The 21043-nt window shown below is 38.1% G+C and overlaps 2 protein-coding genes across 6 annotated transcripts; one reads left to right on the top strand and one right to left on the bottom strand.

Moving 5' to 3' along the window:
- Positions 1-630: 630 nt before the first annotated feature.
- Positions 631-7838, top strand: dhrs7 (dehydrogenase/reductase 7). The gene is made up of 7 exons (XM_089117129.1): positions 631-998; positions 2766-2918; positions 3139-3245; positions 4966-5205; positions 5308-5430; positions 7241-7456; positions 7554-7838. The coding sequence occupies exons 1-7, from the start codon at positions 869-871 to the stop codon at positions 7599-7601; spliced, it is 1017 nt and encodes a 338-aa protein (XP_088973255.1). The 5' UTR covers positions 631-868; the 3' UTR covers positions 7602-7838.
- A 441-nt stretch (positions 7839-8279) lies between these two features.
- On the bottom strand, positions 8280-19733 carry pcnx4 (pecanex 4). 5 transcript variants are annotated; one of them, XM_039672140.2, is made up of 11 exons: positions 19064-19733; positions 15803-16556; positions 15264-15446; positions 14006-14526; positions 13192-13292; positions 12969-13088; positions 12532-12892; positions 11042-11145; positions 9784-10934; positions 9494-9680; positions 8280-8798 (listed from the first exon to the last, which is right to left on the bottom strand). In XM_039672140.2, the coding sequence occupies exons 2-11, from the start codon at positions 16504-16506 to the stop codon at positions 8547-8549; spliced, it is 3684 nt and encodes a 1227-aa protein (XP_039528074.2). In that variant the 5' UTR covers positions 16507-16556; positions 19064-19733; the 3' UTR covers positions 8280-8546. The 5 variants fall into 5 exon arrangements, with proteins under 5 accessions (XP_039528074.2, XP_039528071.2, XP_039528073.2 ...); XM_039672137.2 differs by lacking the exon at positions 19064-19733 and adding an exon at positions 17197-17948; XM_039672139.2 differs by lacking the exon at positions 19064-19733 and adding an exon at positions 17197-17948 and having other exon boundaries at positions 15803-16551.
- Between the last annotated feature and the right edge of the window lie 1310 nt (positions 19734-21043).

The following is a 21043-nucleotide window of genomic DNA, read 5'->3' as shown; positions in this document are numbered from 1 at the left end:
TCTATATCCATCTGTCTGTCTATCTCTCTGTCTATATCCATCTTTGTATATATCTATTTGTCTCTTTCTAGATATTTTTCTATATATCTGCTACATCTACATATCTGTGTGTGTGTGTGTGTGTGTGTGTATATATATATCTGTCTGTATGTATGTATGTCTATATTCAGCTGTCTATGTCTGTCTGTCAGTCTATAGGCTATATCTCTCTATATCCATCTTTGTATCTGTCTATTTGTCTCTTTCTAGATATTTTTCTATGTCTGTCTATCTAGCCTATATATCTGTCTGTCTTTCGAACTATCTATAGGCTACATCTATGTGTGTCTACTGTCTATATATATATCTATATATATATATATATATATATATATATATGCATATCTATCTATCTATCTATCTATCTATCTATCTATCTATCTATCTATCTATCTATCTATCTATCTATCTATCTATCTATCTATCTATCTATCTATCTATCTATCTATCTATCTATCTATCTATCTATCTCATTCATTTCGACATAATAATTTGCTTGACAGACAGACAGACAGACAAATGTTAAAATAAACTGAAGCTGTTTAAGGTTCCATTAAGAAGATTAACCCGGAAGGCTTTGAATCGTACAGTAGGTTCTGCCGGGTCGGTGAACTTGGTGCTCGTGAGCACTGAGCAGAATCCCGCAGTGTTGATTTGAACATCGAACGAATCTGTAGCATGTCGTAAGTTAACCACAGGTCGTAACCTGGTCGTAACACACACGGAAGCTCTTAGCATGCGCAAGATTCACCAGTACTTTCAGTCAGACACACACTGCTCTGTGAAATAGCTGGATTTTGTCAAGTTTCTCGGTTCTTGTGCTGAAATTATGGATATATGCTGGCTTTGTGTGATTCTCGCCGGGATCGCAGTTTATTTACTAACGCAGTTTATACGCTTTATCTTCGCCGATGCTGATCTGACTTTATTATGGGCGGATAGGTTCGGCAACACGCCAGGTAATATGATGGACCTCCCTTAGAAATTTCTTGGCTTTTTTTTTTATTATAGTTTTTCTTTTTAGGGTTTTTTTATATATTGAAATGCGTTTTCAGTGTAAACTGTAGATCTATCAATTCATGTTATAAAGCAACAAAGTCAAATGTGAGTGTTGACACATTGCTGCAAGATTGTGAAATTTGCTCTCTTGTGTCTGTGTGGAATAGACTATGCCCTTAACAGCCCAGCGTGGGTGTGTGAATGTGTAGATGTCACTGTCGAAATATGACAAGTACAGTTATAGCAAAGTATTAACTTTTAAAAAGTGTTAACGAAAGTCTGATGCCACCTTTTACCCAACACACACACAAACACACGGTTTCGCTATGAGACTCGATAGGCGTAAAGCTTTTAATACTGTACTGTATTTTTTATCTCTACCCCTAAACCTAACCATCACAGAAACCTTTTTACATTTTTTAATTTTTACACACACACATACACACAAGTTGTTGTTTTCATATTTTATGTGGACTTAGACACTGTACAAACTGTACATTATAGTTTGTATAGTAACAACCCCCCACACATACCCCACACACACCCGGCCTAAACCATCACAGGTTTCCTTTCTGAAACCTTTTCAAAGGTTATAATTTATAAGTGGTTTTCCTTATGGGGTCCAAAAAATTACATTTGGTCTGAACCACACACACAAACATACACATGTATGTATGCATACGCACACATGTATTATATAAACTCAAACTTTTATGTTTGATGCAATTAATCACGATTAATTGATTTGACACACACACACACACACACACACACACACACACACACACACACACACACACACACACACACACACACATATATATATATATATATATATATATATATATATATAAGCTACTTTACAATGTGCATAATATAAGTTGATAACTGAAAAGTGGATAACTGCATTAGCAATTCTCATTCTAAGCACTTTGTAGTTTAATACAAGCCAGTTTTTAATATTAAATTACATAGAACTATCAGCCAACTCTATTATGAATCTATGTATTAGTTGAGTTTGAGATTTTGCAATGCATTTTATTAGTTTTCTTCTTTACAATCGACAATTGCTAGGACAAATTTCTCAATACTTCGGTCACATTTCAACTCTTCAGTTCTCCTTACCAACTTTCATCTTGACACAACAGTTACTTTCACATAATATAAAAACTTTCAAAATATAATAAAACCACCAAACAAATAACAATAGAAATTTATTTTCCCTTTTGTATAGATGGTAAATGAAATTGAAGGCCTAACACCTGTGTGGGTGTTCAGCTAAATATCATTGTTTTGATACTATTTCATTTTTTTTTTTTTTTACAATATCATATTTCAAAATGTAGCAATCTGCTGTCTCATTCATTATTTGTTTGATTTGTTGGTGTTTGTGTGAGAAAATAATTCATTTCATTTGAAAGAAGTAGTTATTGAATGCATTTCATGCCAAAGAATGATTCACAATTTAGCCCACATAGACTGATGTTGTGCTCACTGTGTGAAGAGTTTTGAAAAAGTGACTAGCGATTTAACAAAACAAAAACAACAACAAAAAAAAACAATTACTTAAACGTTTATCCAATGTAATGTTTAAATCCTTACACAAAATGTTTCACCCTAAAAAATATGAAAAAGCAGCTTTTTCTAAGACTGTCCCATTTACTAAGTAGGCCTACCTACTCTTTTCTTGCATTCCTTAAGATAGATACGTTGTTTTCATTTCATAGAGTCGAAGTTGAGAGGCAAAGTGGTGTGGATTACCGGAGCCTCCAGTGGCATCGGGGAGGAGTTGTCCCTTCAGCTCGCTGTGCTCGGTGCTCGGTTGGTGCTGTCTGCCCGCAGGGAGAATGAGCTTGAGAGGGTGAAGCGCATTTGCTTAGGTATGAACAGTCCCAAGAAACTTGTGAGAGACAGGAGTAAACACAAAAAAACCTCAGAGATCAATTAACTACACAATAATTCATGTCTGTCCTTCAGAGCTGTAGAGTGTGGCCCTGAATGTGTATACATGTGTATATTTGCTGGCAATTTCTGACTACAGTTTTGTACTAAAAGCATTCACACCGTGACCTACTGACCTGAAATTTCTTTTCTTGTTAGAGCGCTCCTCTCTAAAGGATGGCGATATTCTTGTTCTTCCACTCGATTTGTTGGACCGTGCATCACATCAAGAAAAAACTGCTGCAGTTCGGAAGCACTTTGGTGATGTAAATGCCATCTGTTTTTCTTATTCAATCTTTAGGTTTTTTCCTTCTCTTTTTTTTTTTCCTGAATTTATATTTCAGTACTGACACCGAAATAAAGTGTTTAAAATTTAAGTTTGATTGAATTTTCCTAGCTAAATAAATTAACTATTAACTAGCTATAATATTAAATATTAACTAACTATAATATTAGATCATATTTAGGAATATTAACTACCTAAGAATTAATTATGCACTGGCTACATTCATACTTGGAACAATACAAAAGAACAGGGCCCCACAAGGGAGTGAAAGGGGGTCTGTGGAAAAGTATAGAGAAAAACTGTAAAAGAAAAATAAATAATAATAATAATAATCATTTAAATCTTAAAATTAAAGATTAAAATAAATTAGTAAATTAATAAATTAGATCTAAATAAAACAAATATTAGTTATTAATCTATTAAAAAGATGAAATAAGATGACAGAAAAGTAAATCAAATAAAAATGTGATTTTATTTAAACAAAAAATAAATAATACATATTAACAATACATTACTACAGTGAGTATAATATAATAATTTAACTGAAACTAAATTTAGATGAATAATATGCATTTTTCTGTGTATAAATTGGGTGTTTAGAAAAGATAGATGCCTTATAAATTTTAGGATGTCTCTCACACAAGGATGATCATATTTGGGGGTCCGTGGCATCTAAAAGGTTGAAACACACCGCAAAAGAACATGACTCTGCAAATGGGGAAAATTTAAATTGTGAAAATATTGTTGCATTAATATAAAAGTGCCTGGGTCAGAAGTGATCAACATTTACTTTTTAACCTAATGAAATGCATCAGTTAGCGAAAGTTCATTACATGACAATAAAACTTGCAAACCTAAACATTTGCAGAGATAAGTTTGTAGAGTACAGTAAATAATTGCACGGCAAGGCATCATTTATCCTCATGCATTTTAATTCTTTATACTGTACCTTATCTGAGCATCAAGCAATACAATGCCTTAAAGGGTTAGTTCACCCAAAAATGAAAATTATGTCATTAATGACTCGCCCTCATGTCGTTCCAAGCCCGTAAGACCTCCGTTCATCTTCAGAACACAGTTTAAGATATTTTAGATTTAGTCCGAGAGTTTCTGTCCCTCTTTTGAAAATGTGTACAGTATAGTATCCTTGTCCAGAAAGGAAATAAAGACATCATCAAAGTAGTCCATGTGACATCAGTGGGTGAGTTAGAATGTTTTGAAGCATTGAAAATACATTTTGGTCCAAAAATAACAGAAACTACGACTTTATTAAAGATTGTATTGTCTTCCGGGTCTGTCCGCATCACTGCGTCACTGCGGACTCATGAACGCATAACTTGAAGAGAATACAATGTTTAATAAAGTCATAGTTTTTGTTATTTTTGGACCTAAATGTATTTTCGATGCTTCAAAACATTCTAACCAACCCACTGATGTCACATGGACTACTTTATGTCTGAATTTCCTTTCAGGACAACGACAGTATATCATATATACTTTTTCAGTGAAGGGACAGAAAACTCTCGGACTAAATCTAAAGTACCCTAAACTGTGTTTCAGACGTCTTACAGCCTTGGGACGAGGGTGAGTCATTAATGACATAATTTTAATTTTTGGGTGAACTAACCCTTTAATGGTCAGTGATATTATGTAAGAATATTCCCCCCTAAATGTTTGCATGTGTCTATCTGCATTTTCAGATAGACGTGTTGATAAATAACGGAGGCCGGACTCAGCGTTCGCTGTGCATAGAGGCTGATGTGGATGTGTACCAGGCACTTATGGAGCTCAACTACCTTGGCACTGTATCTATGACTAAGCAAGTGCTGCCCCACATGATCCACCGTGGTAGCGGTATCATAGCAACTGTCAGCAGCGTTGCAGGCTTTTCCGGGGTGCCCCTGGCAACGGGGTATGCTGCCAGCAAGCATGCGGTGCAGGTGAGAGCAAATAGTAGACAGAATTCCCAGAGAATCTGCCTACCCTAATGCCACATTGTCTGGTAAAGGAAAACTGTGTTTAGATTTGTTGTGTTTCTGCAGGGGTTCTTTAACTCTCTGAGAACAGAACTCGCTGATTCTCCAAACATCACGATCAGTACCATCTGCCCCGGACCTGTAGTATCAAGCATCGTTCAGAACGCCATCACAGAGGAGCTGGGCAAGGTACCAGCACAAGTGTTGTTGTTTTTTGTGAAGTCAAATAAAGCTAAAATTTTTGGAGGGCCTTGGTTGATGAAATAAAAATTAAATAGAAATATTTAAGATAAAAAATACAACATATGAAAAGATAAAAAATAAAAGCAAATTAAAATATGAATAAGGGAAACGGAATGAGTTGCCTAAGGGATAATCCACGACATGGAGGCAAAGAAACTGTCCAACATGAAGCGGAGGGTGGTTGGGTGCCTCCATGAAGTGCATTAAAATCGTTTAATGCACAGCTAGCCATGGATTATTCCGCTTATACCATGGTCATTTGCCAGCATTAACAGCTTTAAGCTGTCGTTGATGTTTGCATTGCAATATTTGACCGGAACGGTCAAAATTATTTTCGTCAGTTACGTCTTGTAAGCATTCTGTCCGCTTTGGATCATACACAAAGATAAAGTGGTGCGGGAAGATTACATTTATTTGAATGAATGAATTGCATTTAATTGAATTAATTATAGAGAGAGATAGTATCTCGCAAAATTGAGTACACCCCTCACATTTCAGCAAACATTTTAGTATATCTTCTCAAGGGACAATACTACAGAAATGAAGCTCAATGTGCTGCTTGTAAAGCAGTATATATTTACTGTCCCCTGAAAATAACTCAACATACTGCCATTATTGTCAAAATTGCTAGCAACAAAGGTGAGTACACCCAGTGAACTGTGTCCAAAGTGTCAATATTTTGTGTAAGCACCATTGTAATCCTCCTTGGCATGGAATTCACCAGAGCTGCTCCCACTCCTCCATAATGTTAGACACATGGCGCTTGTTGCAAACCGACTTGTTACAGTGTGCGCCGTATGGTCTGAGGACTAACAAGCTGACCTTCTTTAAAGGGTTAGTTCACCCAAAAATGAAAATTAAGTCATTACTCACCCTCATGTCGTTCCAAGCCCGTAAGACCTCCGTTCATCTTCGGAACACAGTTTAAGATATTTTAGATTTAGTCCGAGAGTTTTCTGTCCCTCTTTTGAAAATGTGTACAGTATAGTATCCTTGTCCAGAAAGGAAATAAAGACATCATCAAAGTAGTCCATCAGTGGGTGAGTTATAATGTTTTGAAGAATCGAAAATACATTTTGGTCCAAAAATAACAAAAACTACGACTTTATTAAACATTGTATGTCTTACGTCACCAGCGTCACTGCAGACTCGTAAACGCAGAAGCGGAAGAACTCAGGGTGTACTCGCATTTGTTGCTAGCTATTTTGACAATAATGGCAGTATGTTGAGTAATTTTCAGAGGACAGTAAATATATACTGCTTTACAAGCAGCACATTGAGTTTCATTTCTATAGTATTTTCCTTTGAGAAGATACTAAAATGTTTGCTGAAATGGGGGGTGTACTCAGTTTCGTGAGATACTCTATACCAACTGCGTCTGTTCAGCGTTTCGAAGCAGTGAGTTTCTTCAAAATAGCAATGCAACCCTTCATTGCTGAGAAGTTTTATTATTAAAAGTGGCGGGACAGCGTTGGTAAGTTTCTGTGCTCCTGAATATTTCTGTGCGCGCTTCATTGAGAACAGTGCATTAATAAAGAACGGCGATTAAACTGACTCGGAACTATCTATGCATTAAATGATTTTATTGCACACCCTCCAGCCAATCAGAGTCGCGTATTCAGACCATGGTATATTGGTATATAAATACACTGAAATAGCACTGATCAGCACTACACAAAATTAAATGATCATTTAATCAAAATATCTAGTGTGTTTTGCAATTGCTTAACTAAAAAGTACCTGTTTTTGTCTGTAGCCTGTGGCCTCAGCTGGTGATCAAACACATAAGATGTCTACAGAGCGCTGTGTTCACCTCACTCTGGTAGGTCTGGCCAACCATGTGAAAGAGATGTGGATTGCTGAGCAGCCCTTTCTACTCTTCTGCTATTTGTGGCAGTACACTCCCACTCTGGCCTGGTACATAACTAAACTTCTAGGCAGAAAACGTGTGCAGAACTTCAAATCCGGGCTGGTGAGTACTGGGAGCTTGCTGGAAACAGATCCCTGAACTGGTTTAATTACACTACAATTGCAATAATATCTTTTGGGAATCATCTTCTCTTTCCTAGGACGCAGATGCCGCATACTTCAGCAAGCCGAAGGTCAAGACAACTTGAAAATCTCATTTCAAGAATCATTGATTTGTGCATTCCTTTGCAGAAAGACCCAGGAAGTTTTAAAGTCCATGACTTTCTGAAGAGTGCCACACAGTATTTCAATATGTCATTAAATATGAAAACACCTTACATTTTACTTGGTGTATAAATAAAGACTAATGGCACTTTATTAAAATAAAAAGCTGATTTATGTATTCTGTTTTTTCTGTATTAAAATATTATAAATAGGAATTAAAATTGTAACATTTCAAGTTTGTGTGAACAAAACTGATAGTAAATGATTTATATAAAACATCTGTATTTTTTTCTATACATACAATTACGCAACCATAAAAAGACAGAGCCCAAGTAGGATGAACAAGAGCCAATTTACCTTGATATTTATAACACAAGGTGGTCACAAAAACACATTCATAACCACTGAAAATAGTGACCAAGGCACATCCTTGAGATTTGACAAACAGGCTTTTTAAAAGGGCAACGGTTTTCCTGTTTCTCTTCCTTTTTTCGAGGCTCTTGAAGGATGCTTAACAAGAATGTGGAAAAATAAAAAAAATACAATGGGAAAAAAAAAGCTCAGCGTGAGGTGAGGTGAGATTCAGTCAAGGACAACCAGAGGTCCATTATTGAGAAAACAGAGTACACTTCCCAGAGAAAATAATAAATATGTGCTCTGTCTGAATGAATTTACAGTTTTATTATGTGTGGAGTGGATTTTGCTGATCGTCAAACAGATCCCATTTACTTCATTCTGCTGACGTTCATCAATTCATGTGTTTTTTTTTTCAGAAGCCAAATGTCACTACAATGGTAGCAAGTTCAAACGCAATAAAATAACTTGATGTGTGCAGAAACATCTGACTTTATGAATTGTTTTAAAATTCATGTGCTGGTAGCATCAGTGTGTGTGCCGACGACACAAATGAAAGGTGGGGCAGGTGGCGATCATAAACACCTTAAGTGGATGGGTGGAGATGAGTAGATAGGGTATCCCAGAGGTGGGTCAGCTGCTTGTATGGTCAGGTTCCTCAGCATCACAGGATGGGCCTGAATGCTGTAACGCTCCTCGTCGTCATTCGTGGCATACAGTAGCTCCCATGACAGGTTGGCCCACTGGCCCCTTACACCCTCCTCGTTCAAAACTCCCACCTGGACCAGATTCTCCTGCAGAGACAACACACGGCTCGTATACGCCCCCTGTGAAAACACAAAATGTATACCACATCTGTAAATGATCATATGGAAACTTTTTAAGAAATTCAATTTGTAAACTCAAGGAAAATTATCATGTTATCAGTTATCATGAAGAGCAGGATGAGACTAATATTAAACTTCTAGTCGATTCACTGATAACCATTTTATTGGTCATTATGTTGTGACCAATATGTCTGATGTTAAATTCAACAACATCTAAAATCACTTGTTTTAAATGCGAAATAAAGCATCACAACATTATAAATATATGGTATGAATTTTCTTTTATTCATTTTGAGATTTACTTCAAGATTACATTCAACAGAATAATTAAATTATATTTAAAATGATAAATTATACAAACCTAATTCTATTATAATTAATCAAATTAAGCTATATGTGATTTAGATGACAGCAAAAAAGAAAATAGAGAAAGGTAATGTACTATTAAATATCCAATATTTCCTGATACCGGTAAATAAACAAAATATGTAATATTGTACAAATATATAGTTTAGAAAGTGTCAATACAACACTGTGTCCTCCTAACCAGACATGACAAGTAATTTGTCTGTACTCTGTACACAGTAGTAAGAAGCAATAGAGCGCTCTCTCACACACACACATTATAGTCTAAAAACAGTCTAACAGTTAATGTTTGGTAGCCATGGTTACATTACAGTAAATATGGTGCTTACCATGGTGAGGTCATGTCCGAGAGAGAATAGGAAGGGCTTCTCCTGCACAACACTGTCTTGCCAACTGTGGTCTGTAACCAGGCCAATGAACCAGTTGTTATGGTAATCCTGTAAAGTTGTGTAGAGCTCATCCAGACTCTCTACCGGACCAAGAGATGCCTGATCTACCAACAGTTTTACACTGTACCTGCACACAGAATGAATCAACAGCGGTCACGTTTTAGGAAATGCAGCTGATAAAAGGCCTCTTTCTGATGTAAAATGTGAACTGAATCTTTCTTGTCTGTTACCTGAAAGCCCTGAGCGTGAGCTGATGCAGCTCTTTATTGGCTCTGAGCCACTCAAGTCCTTCGGTCCAGGGGCCGTCCCCGCAGTACAGCCTAAACAGCAGATTGGGGCTGAACATCTGAGCATCTGCCCCTAGCGCCACACAGCATGACAGCACCACCTGGGTATAAAGCTCCTGCAGGGCACGGTCCTCCTGCAAACCCAGTGTCACCTGCTCAAACTCTCCCTCCCCAAAGCTCTCCACCACCAACTGGGACAAACAGAAGCAGAACCAGGCCTCTGGGAAGCAGGGTCGCAGTACCTGGAGTTTGGAGGAAGCCAACTGGGCGGTCCGCCACTCTGAGGGCAGAGAGAAGAGCTCTGAGTGAGGGCTAGTGAAGTGGAGAGGCTGGGAGTTACTCTGGACGGTGGTCGAAGTGCGCGCAGGGATTTTATCTTTCCCTTTATCTAGGATGGGCAGGCCGAGTCCCAAACCCAGACCCAGAGGTCTAAGGGTAGGGAGAGAAGAAAGGGCCATGCTCTCATACAGGCTGTGGATTTCAACAGAACCTGGAAGAGACACTCCCAACCCTAACTCGGTCTGCCCTTCATCTGTCCGTACCATCATTCTCATCGGTCGCCGCGTGGTGACTGGACCAAAGAGATCGTCCTCGTCTGACCAATCAGCAAAGGATGAGAGGCTGGAGCTGTCTCGCCCCCTCAAGTGACAGGATGAGGAGGATTCAGGGCGTACTTGAGAGTCCATGGCAACCGTGACCACAGCCGGATCTGGCTCAGAGGCCACGGCATGCTGGGAGCTTTGCGATTTGCGTCCAGAGGTCTGTAGAGACTGACCTTTTGTTCGCGGAGCAGCACCACGTGCCAATTCCTGTACACAGTAACGCAATAAAATCCAGACAAGCGTTTTAAGGAAGTCAGAGTTGAGCTGACGCAGGTGGTCAGGCGAGTCAATGATTCCTGTAAGAACGTTCTGGGCGTCAGAGTAAACCCTGACAGGCAACATAGAGCAAGGGGTCAGAGCATTACCCCAGTGAGGGTTCAATAGTCGGAAACACTGTCCGGGCCGCTCCACGTGATCGAACGCTCCCTCAAAAACCTCATCCACACGCCGAGCCTCCACTGTGTGGCATGATGTTTCCTGTAGTTCCAGTCCCTGTGGCGAAACATGGCAGCCAATGAGAATTCATAAACTGGTGTTATGTAGACCTCCAAATAAAGCATTTGATTGGTTTCAGAGCAAAGGCAAGAAAGCAGGTATACCTTAATGTTGACAGTGCAATAGCCGTAGCCTCTCTCTAGAACAGAGATCCACAGAAGTCGACCCTGAAAGCGACCGAGGTAATGAGATCCCGGAGTGCAGGAACCTGCAACCAGATGCATGAATATTAGCTGCAAATTTAAATAAAAATAGCTTTAACAATAATTTTCCTTAACATGTACACTACTACAGCAATAATAACAACAAACAATATAGGCTATCAACTTCCAAATCTATTTTTTGAAATGATTATTCAGTGCTCATCTGCTACAATAAAGTTTTAATTGATCTAATTAGGGGGCCATTTCTCTATTTTGTTGTGCTGCACAATATTTTTGTAGAAACAATCTTTTAGTTTTTTGTATTTATGATTTTTTTTGCATTGTAGCAATGTAATATGTATTAACTGTCACTTTTGACTGTCCCTTGATCTTTACAACATGGTGGTGATGGCGCAGTGGATAAGACACATGCCTTTGGTGCGAGAGACCCGGGTTCGAATCCACTGTGAGACACCAATGTGTCCCTGAGCAAGACATTTAACCCTAGTTGCTCCAGAGGCGTGCGACCTCTGACATATATAGCAATTGTGAGTCGCTTTGGATAAAAGCGTCAGCTAAAGCCTAGTTCACACTACGTGATTTTAAGCCCGATTTAAGCCCGATTTGCAAATCGTTGAGTCGCCGACAAGTCAGGGTGTTATCGCGTGCAAATCGCGGGCGATTAGCGGACGATTAACGCTCGCCAATCCGTTAGTGTGAAAGAGCCAACAACGCATCAAAGACAGCTCGCAGACACCTCGCAGACAGGTCACCGAGCTCAGAAAAATATCTAGCCTGCTAGATATCTCGAGCAATCGCGCGACTCAAGCTCAGTGATGTCATGAGTACAGCCAATCATAGCAACGCATGGGTTGAGAACACCAGGTAAATCTTACTTTTTCTTTTTTGCATTTTTTTTCTCAGAGCAGATCGTCGAGCAAACAGTGTGCAGCACTAGTTTCTGTCTGACGTCCATATTCGCGTGTTGTGTTCTTCTCTGTAGTTTCGCGTCATTTCTGGTTCGTTTTATTGCGTGGTTTTTCGTTACAAAACATGGTTTCTAGACCAGATAGAATCGTGTTGTTGTCAACTCGTTATTTGTTTGATTATTTTCAGGATTTAGACCGTACTATAGTACTGAAACAGCTCTCATTGAGTCACAAATGATATGCTCTTATCATCCGATCGTGGTTGTATCTCTATGCAGTGCGTTGTTAACTCGTGTAGTGAGTTACCTCCTGTTGTGGATCAATCACGTTGTGTTGTGTGGTGTGAACAGCTAAAAACAACTTGAACACTCATGATTTCACTGAGAGCAAGTCATGTAATGTGAACTGCACAGTTCAGCCCAACATTTTAAAATCATGTAGTGTGAACTAGGCTTTAATGAATAAATGTAAACAACATGATAGAGAACAAGATACTTGTGTTTTTCAGCTGGTGTCACTCACCAAATGCGCCATTAGCGAGTGCAGGTCTGAGAGCCGATGCCAGTCTTTTGCAGAGCTGTTGGTAATAAACAGAATCTGGGCAAGGGCAGGCGGTGCCTGGGGTGCCTGGCCACGAGCGGAGCGGCCTGGGGAATCCCACCAGGAACACAGGTAGTGTGAAGAGAGGAAGCAGAGGGGCAGACAGAAGGGCAGAGAGAGCCACGACAGCCAACAGAAGAGGGCACAGAGCAGCGTTGAGCGCCAGCAAAGTGCCCGCTGACTGACGACGCTGTTTACTCTCCGTCCAGGATGTAATCAACACCGTAAGAGCGAAACTCAGCTTACATACAAACTGTGACACACGATTCACAACCAAGGAGACCTGCAAGAAACAGATTATTACACAAACGTCCCTGCAATTTAATTACAGTAAAGGTATCAAGTTACATTTGGCTCACCAGAATCAGCTGCACTGTAGTGCCCAAATCATGCCAGCGTGCGACTCTGTGCCCCCCTGCGAGTCTGATGATCACCACCAGCACCATTTGCAGTAGAGCAGCCTCAGAGCTCTGCCACACCTACCGGACAAAGCCCAATGAGCAAGGGTCAAAGATTAAGGGGCAAATAGATCAGTTCATGTCCTCATAATTCTTTAAGGTGGTTACTGATAAACTCTCTTACCATTCTGAATGCCCGTGTAAAGCCAATGGCCAGAGAGGCTGTGTGCAGCTTCTCTAGAGATTCATCCACAGACAAGAAAGCAATCATAGCCAATGGACTCACTGTAAAGTCAAACATGAACATTAACATCAAAATACACACAACAAAGGCATATTATGTGTTAGCAAGCAATTAATAGAAATATATAAATTATGTATAATTATAATTCGCAATATATTTTATGAATTCTACACTATTCTGTCTAAATAAATGAAAAACAGAGCAATAAAAACTAAACTGACTGAATCGATGCACCAAGAGGGAATGCAGTGACGTCATTTAATAAATATAAAAGTTCTTATCAATACTGATAAACATACTACATACAAGTAAAATTAATTCTATACTATTTTGTAGTATGCTATTCCTAAAATCAATTAATCAATTAATTCTTTTTAACCATCACAACATTACAAAATCCACTTTGAGACAAGCTAAACAGTGTTATTAAATTATTTTTTAAATATTTACATGTTAGAACATAGCAAATGGATTCAATACATATTTACCATTACATACTCAATACTGATAAACAGCAATTAATGTAAAAAAAATAATCTAACGATAACTGATATTGCATTATTATATCATGCATTTATATGTGTTTTAGAGCTGCACACTTCTGGATAAAATAGGATCACAATTCTCTCACCTCTAATGTTTTATCAATGCAAAGACAACATCTCATTCCAACAGATCATACTGGCAAACAGAAAGCACATATATGACAGATACAAAGGATTGTTTAGTTGGTAAAGTGCAAATATCTCCTCACCCAGGTTCATTAAGATCCTCCAGATGATTCCTGCGACACGCAGACCACGAGTCTTCCGCCTGAAAGCCTGGGCAGTCATGACCCGTTTGGGGTAGAGTGGGTTGAGCATGGCACCTCCCAGCACGCAAGCTCCCTGGAGCTCTCTCAGCAGACGGGTGATGAGAAACAGAGCAATAAGGAGCCAGCCGATCACCTCTTGTGGGCTTGCAGGTCCCACAGAAGACTCCCAATGCTCTACAGAGTTCACACCCAACGTTAGATTCCCTGGGTCAATGAGATACAACTGATGAAGGAGTCCAGCCTCAGTCAAGGCTCCTAATGTGAACAGCAGGGAAAGAGGAAGCCCCCACCAGCCCAGACCCAAGGTTGGACTATTTCCCTTCAGGAGCACCAGCAGCTGGGTTAGGTCCTGGCTGAGGAGGTAACCCATGCCGACGGTGAATAGAACCACACCCAATGAGGAGGGAATGAAGAAGGTACAGATGGCAACACACACGGATGTCAGAAACATCACCAAGAGCCTGAAGGAAAAAAGGAAAAGCAAAAGATTTTGTACCACAGAAGTCTGATCAAAGTGTGTAGTTCTTCACACCAATGTAGACCTGAATTAATGCGCTCAATGTAACATTTATGTACATGAATTACATAAAATCATCATCCATTTGGATTACTCCGATTTATCATACACAAACGAATCAACACAATGTGATGCATATTAGTCAGTCATACATAAATGAAATGGGTAAGAAAGAATCATGGCATAGTTTATTAACTATTTTCATCTATTTAAATAATATTATTATAATATTATAATTATACATTATTTTTATTTAAATAATCATAGTATCCAAATACATATATTTATGAAAACAACAATGAAACATATTCAGCAATATTCAGTTAGTTAAAATGAATGAGACTGAAACAAACTGGATTGATTGATGATGCATATATGAACTTGGTTATTGTGTATTTAAAACATAATAGCATTACAAGTACTATTACAGAAATCTTATATTTCGTTATAGGTCAAATATTTCATTTTACGTATATTATGTATTTACGTATGAGTCATGACTGACAAATATGCATCATGTTAGATTTAGCAGATTATTTAGGTAATCCATAAAAATGCATGAAAAATGCAAATGCAATTCAAAAAGATTAATCTTAAATTTGAGATTCTTTGAGAGTGAAGTTAGTCTAATGTTTAGTAATGTAAAACAAGGAACCAGTGAGAGAAGGGTTCAGTGCTCACCTGATGTTGGTGGACATGGCTGACCCACCCAGGCCGTACACCAAGGTCTGTTCCATGGCCCAGAGCAGAAGAGCGTCCAGCGGAGAGAGCATTCCCAATGCCCAAAGCACCGGCAAAGCCACAAACACCACATGAAGCACCTGAGCTGCTACTTGCAATTCCATTACACCAGAACCTGAAAACCTGAGAGGAGAGAGAGAAAATGAGATCCGGGAGATGGCCCTTGACATTCACACTCAAACATTAGGTTTATCAGTCTTTCACACAAAGTTTAGGTTGCATCACAGCAGTCTAAAAAAAAATCAGAATTTTTTTTTGTCTGTAATCTATTAATTTATTAAAAAACAAAATAAAAATGTAATTCAAATATACAATGAATGACACACATGAGCATATCAGTAAACACCCCAGACCACATGGTGAGTTTAACGTCTTTGGAAAATAAAGTTTAATGCGTTTTATGTATGATTGTTCCAGTGCACATAGACAACCATTGTGTAGGTGGGGGGTGCTAACACAGAAACCTAAAATTTTTGTACCTTAGAGCCAGGTCCACGGTGATGAAAGCAAGTATGTAGAGGGGTCTGTTGAGTGGCGTGATCTCATACATGTCCTGCGGCTGAAACGTTGCTGTTTCTGTAGCCGTGTTGACGATGAGTGAATACTCCCCAATACAAACAGTCACCCAGCTCAGGGCAAACAACGGCACGACAGCTCCCAGTCCTGCACCCGGGTGCCCATACAGGCTGCTCAGTCTGTCCGGCAGCAGGTACCATGTGGACAACCCACAGAGTGCGCCGGCAAGAAAGGTGTGCAAAACTATATTACCCACAAACCTCTTTCCAGGCACTACAAATCGTACCGTCTCAGGGGCCACGCAGTGAGTAAACTCCACCTCTTCCTCGTCTGCAAGGATGTTACTGGCAGCAGGCAGCCTTTGTACCAATCCGGTCCTACGTGCCATACACCGTGCCAGTCCCTGAAGGGTGGCACCCACACCTAGCATGAACACACCCGAAACAACGCCCGCACAGGCTTCATCCAGCACCCTCAGCTGGTACAGGAGGGTCCCAATGCCTCCCAACAGCCATGGTGTCAGGAATAACACCAGCTGGTGCACATAGATATATGGTGGGGCGCAGTAACCGAGTTTCAGCCTCGGCCCCCCTAAGATAGTCTGAGGGAAACGCTTCCAGAAGAACTCCTGCTTGTAGTCGTTGAGTAGGGGCACATCAGGCCCCATGATGAACGCAGCACGGGAGGGACAGACTCGGTCATCTCCCCCCAGCTGCTCTGGAACATACACACATTTTAATATTAGACTATTTTGCTTCTATACTACGTCTTGAAATTAGAGGAAAGAAAACAAACAAAATACACATTTACATGTTCCTTACGCTTTATCTACTCGCGTCTGTAGACTTGTAGACACTTCAGCAGCACTACAGCAAACATTTCAGTTTTATTTTAGCTTTTACAGGTGGGTTTGTTTGTTCATATATCGTTCATCTGATTTATATAACATTTAATTCCTAAAATATATGTTTTTTTATTCTGATAACAGTATTTATGAAGTAATAAAAAGAGATATATAAAATCCCATCTGTATCATCTTTAACTAATATGTCAACAAAATGAAACATGAACCTGGCTTTTTCCAATATTTAGGTTTATGTTCTGAAAATTTAATTGGATAATGCATGAGTTGCTTATTTAAACATTTAACAGAATATTAAAAAGCATATTTAGAATTTCAATATTTCAACCTGAAATATAAACAATTGTTAAGTTAATAAACTGGGGATATAGGTTTATATCGTTGTTATTATTATGGTTGTTTTTACCGTATTCAACTGTGGTGTCTTGCCTTAACAATAAGCTCAAAGCATCTGTGAATTATTTTTTTTATATATATACTTGATTCCCAGTTTACCTGTTTGTTGATGCGGCGTTTATCCTCTGAATTATGTGATTTTATCCTTTGATTTGTAGTTATAATCCTCAGACTTAGGTTTTTAATGCAGTCATGTTGATTCGAATCCTCCTATCTGTTCACATGCTAACACTGCAGCTATGACAACAAGAGGCATACATCGCCGTGACAACTGGTTTATTGAGCATTACAATAACTAAACACACAGCTCCTATATCATATTACATTATAATATCGTCTCGGTTTCCTCCAAACACAGCAGATAAATAAGAGAGGCGAGGAGAAGCGGCTATAAACTGGTTAGCGCGGCTAGCGGTAACGTTAGCAGCTTGTGTTTGGGCTTAGAATTCGGGGATTTTTTCCACATGGTAAAAATGTGAATAAAAACAGCCCTTTCTGTTTTGATTAACGCATACCTCTAAATCAAAACGGTTGGAGGGGTGCTGGAGGGGTGGGAAGAGGGTTTGTGTAGGGATAAAGCAACGGACCCGTTATCCATCATCGCTTTTGCTGATGCTGTAGTTGGGCAATGCGGCCCAAAGGGCGGCGCTAATAGACGACACATACGGTTACGTGTGTACGTATAGATAGTGAATTACAGGTCCCCAAAGTGACAGAAATTACAGTTTTGCGGGAGTCAGATAATTGGTGAAAAAATATAATTACAGTTACAATACAAGTCAACTCCTATTTTCAATGTAGAAACATTTTAATGTAAAGCGATTTCAGACACCCCTATTGTGGACCGTACCATTTTAACCACCTTGAAAGCAACGAAGGTAAACGAACGTGAAGGAAAACAATATAGGCAATACACACGACCAGAGTGCTGTCCTGAATGCCATCACGATTGCCGAGATACGAGATATTGATTTCATAACAGTTCAACATTTTAGGCGCAATTACTGTTTTTGTACTGTTTTAGCATCGAAAATAATTCCAAACAACAGAACCACAGCGAATCTCAGTGCAACACTCACCCATGACTCATTATTGAATAATTCAAAGATTCAATTACCCATTATTAAACCGCCTCGTTTTGAATAAATCGGCCGTTTGAACGAATCGTTTAAATTAATGACTCAATGACTCGCTCATTCAGACGGTCGCCTGCCGCCACCTACTGGCGGATTAGTTTCAAAGGATCATTCTTTTCAATATAAAAACAAATATTTAAAACAATCCCATAATCTCATTTAATACGGTTGTAATTTTTTCAATGGAAATTATTTAATTTGATTGGTAACAGCCACTAGGCACTAAAATGAAATTTAGAGTATACATAAAATAAAAGTGCCCTTTATAAAGGTACAAAAAATTATTCAGATAAGAATTTTTTCAAAAAGTATTTTCAAAAATGAAACATTGACAATTTAAGTTTAAAGGGAGTAAAGCCTCTGTTTAGGCTCTAAAGGAAATTTAATTTTACCAAAAGAAGAACTTTTAATTTAAATAAATGTTCATTTTAAATCAGCCTACTTCAGTGTGATATGGTACCATATTATCATGCTTAATTGAATAATTTGTAATGCAATGATCAGATGCAGATATTTAAATCATCAAGAGTCATAAGTCATTTCGATCCTCGGAGAGAACAATGAGATCTATGACCATGATGGTCATAGAAGAAGTGAAGGAGCAGTATTTAGTATATTTTTATCTATTTAGACATGACAATATTGCATAAAAGGAAGTATAATCAAACAAAAGCTGAAATATTTACGTAACCAAACCCTGGATTTTAAAAGCAACCGTTTGATAAAAATAAATAAATCATTGGGAAAACACTCCAGCAATAGTTTCCAGCAAAAAAAAAATGTGTCAAAAATAAAATCTATAAGAATAGGGAAAAATTAGTTAAAATTACCTTATTTAATTTCATTATAATTCCAAGCTATTGGCAAGTCTGACGCACATCCCTGCATGAGAAGAGCAAGAGAGACGTCAACTGATAAAAAGGAAGGACCTGTCCTTGAAGTTGGACAACACACTGTGATCTGTGTTATTTCCACAGCAGGTTAAGTTCAGCAGCCTTCCTTTCTAATTTTCTCCACATTTTAATACATCTTCTTTTATTCTGTCGGTTTTGGTTCTCTCTCTAACTGACTCTCTCCTCCCCACCATTACTCCAGAGAAAAACAGGAAGAGAATTACTTCGAGCTGTGATAACGGGTTTTTACTGAACACATTATGTGTGTGATTGCCTTTGAATTTTTCCAGACATTGGCTTTTCAGCTGTTCTGCTAAACTGCCCTCATAATACAGCCACTGAAAATAAACACATCAGTCTAAAACCTCTGCTCTCTTTTCAGTGTCACAGTCTGACACAAATCTCTGTTTGCCAGCTGTAATGAGAACTATTCCACCCCAGAGTGAGCTTTTATGTCTAAGAGAAAAATGTGTGTGAGATGTGTTTGTCCTGAAAAGAAAAACCAACAAAAATGTACAAAGCTGGAAATAGTGCATATGTTTTAAATGGTTATCAGTAAATGTTTTGCTTCAGTGTTCAGGTACAGCCATGATGGTATTATTCAATACGATTTTTTCGATTTATTATTATTATTATGCCTTCGTATAATAATGTAGATTGTATTATAAAATAATAGCAAAAACCAATCATTGTTTCTTCTTATGCTCTATAAAATAATAATAATTTATTAATATTTATAAAATAATAATAATTTATTAATATTTATAAAAAATAATATTGATCACAAATATTAAAATTTTAATTTTATGGTGTTTTAATATTTTAAATGTGCTACTGAGTTCCACTGGTTCACTGAGTCTGTGAATCAGTTAAACTCACAAAAACCAGCCATAATATATTATAATATATATAATATATAAAATATAATTATATATATATATATATATATATATATATATAGTTACCGGTACTTATAGTTAGTTTAATGTCTAACGTGGAGTATCAAAATAAAGTATTACCATTATTAAAATAAAAATAAAAAATCTAATAAATTAAAAACGAACCGTATAGAGAATTTTGTAGGCAAGGACTTAAAGGAGTAGTTCACTTTTAAAAAAAACTTTTGCTGATACTTTACTCACCCCCATGTCATTCAAGATGTCCATGTCTTTCTTTCTTCAGTCGAAAGGAAATTAAGGTTTTTGATGAAAACATTCCTGGCTTTTTCTCCATATAATTGACTTCAATGGGAACCAAACGGTTCAAGGTCCAAATGACAGTTTCAGTGCAGCTTCAAAGGCAATGACGATAAAATTAAATGACACCAGACGATGAATAAGGGTCTTATCTAGCGAAACAATAGCTCATTTCAAAAATAAATAAAAAAGTTTACGTTTTATAAGCTCAAATGCTCACCTTGCATCTGTTCTTTGATGCACGTTCATGACTCTCCTGTTCGAACTCGTTTATCAATATGAACAAATCTTTTTTTGTGTCATTTAGTTCATTCAACGACGAAATGAGTTGACTCGGGGAAAAGATTTGTTCATTTTGATGAACAAAATCGAGTAGGAGTCACAAACGCGCATCACAGAACAGAGCATGTCGAGCATTTTGAGCTTATCAAACTTAAACTTGAGCTTTTAAATGAGCGATCGTTTCGCTTAATAAGACCCTTATTCATCGTCTGGAATCGTTTAAAGCCCTTTGAACAGTTTGCACTGAAACTATCTTTTAGACCTTGAACCTTTTGGTTTCCATTGAAGTCCATCATATGGAGAAAAATCCTGGAATGTTTTCATCAAAAACCTTAATTTCTTTTCGACTAAAGAAAGAAAGACATGGATATCTTGGATGACATGGGGGTGAGTAAATTATCAGCAAAAGGTTTTTTTTTTAAAGTGAACTACTCCTTTA

This window comes from Pimephales promelas, chromosome 11 (genome assembly GCF_988280905.1).
Source record: "Pimephales promelas chromosome 11, fPimPro1.hap1.1, whole genome shotgun sequence".
Classification (NCBI taxonomy): Eukaryota; Metazoa; Chordata; class Actinopteri; order Cypriniformes; family Leuciscidae; genus Pimephales; species Pimephales promelas.
The sequence above is the reverse complement of the archived record's forward strand: the minus strand, read 5'-3'. Positions and strand labels throughout refer to the sequence as shown.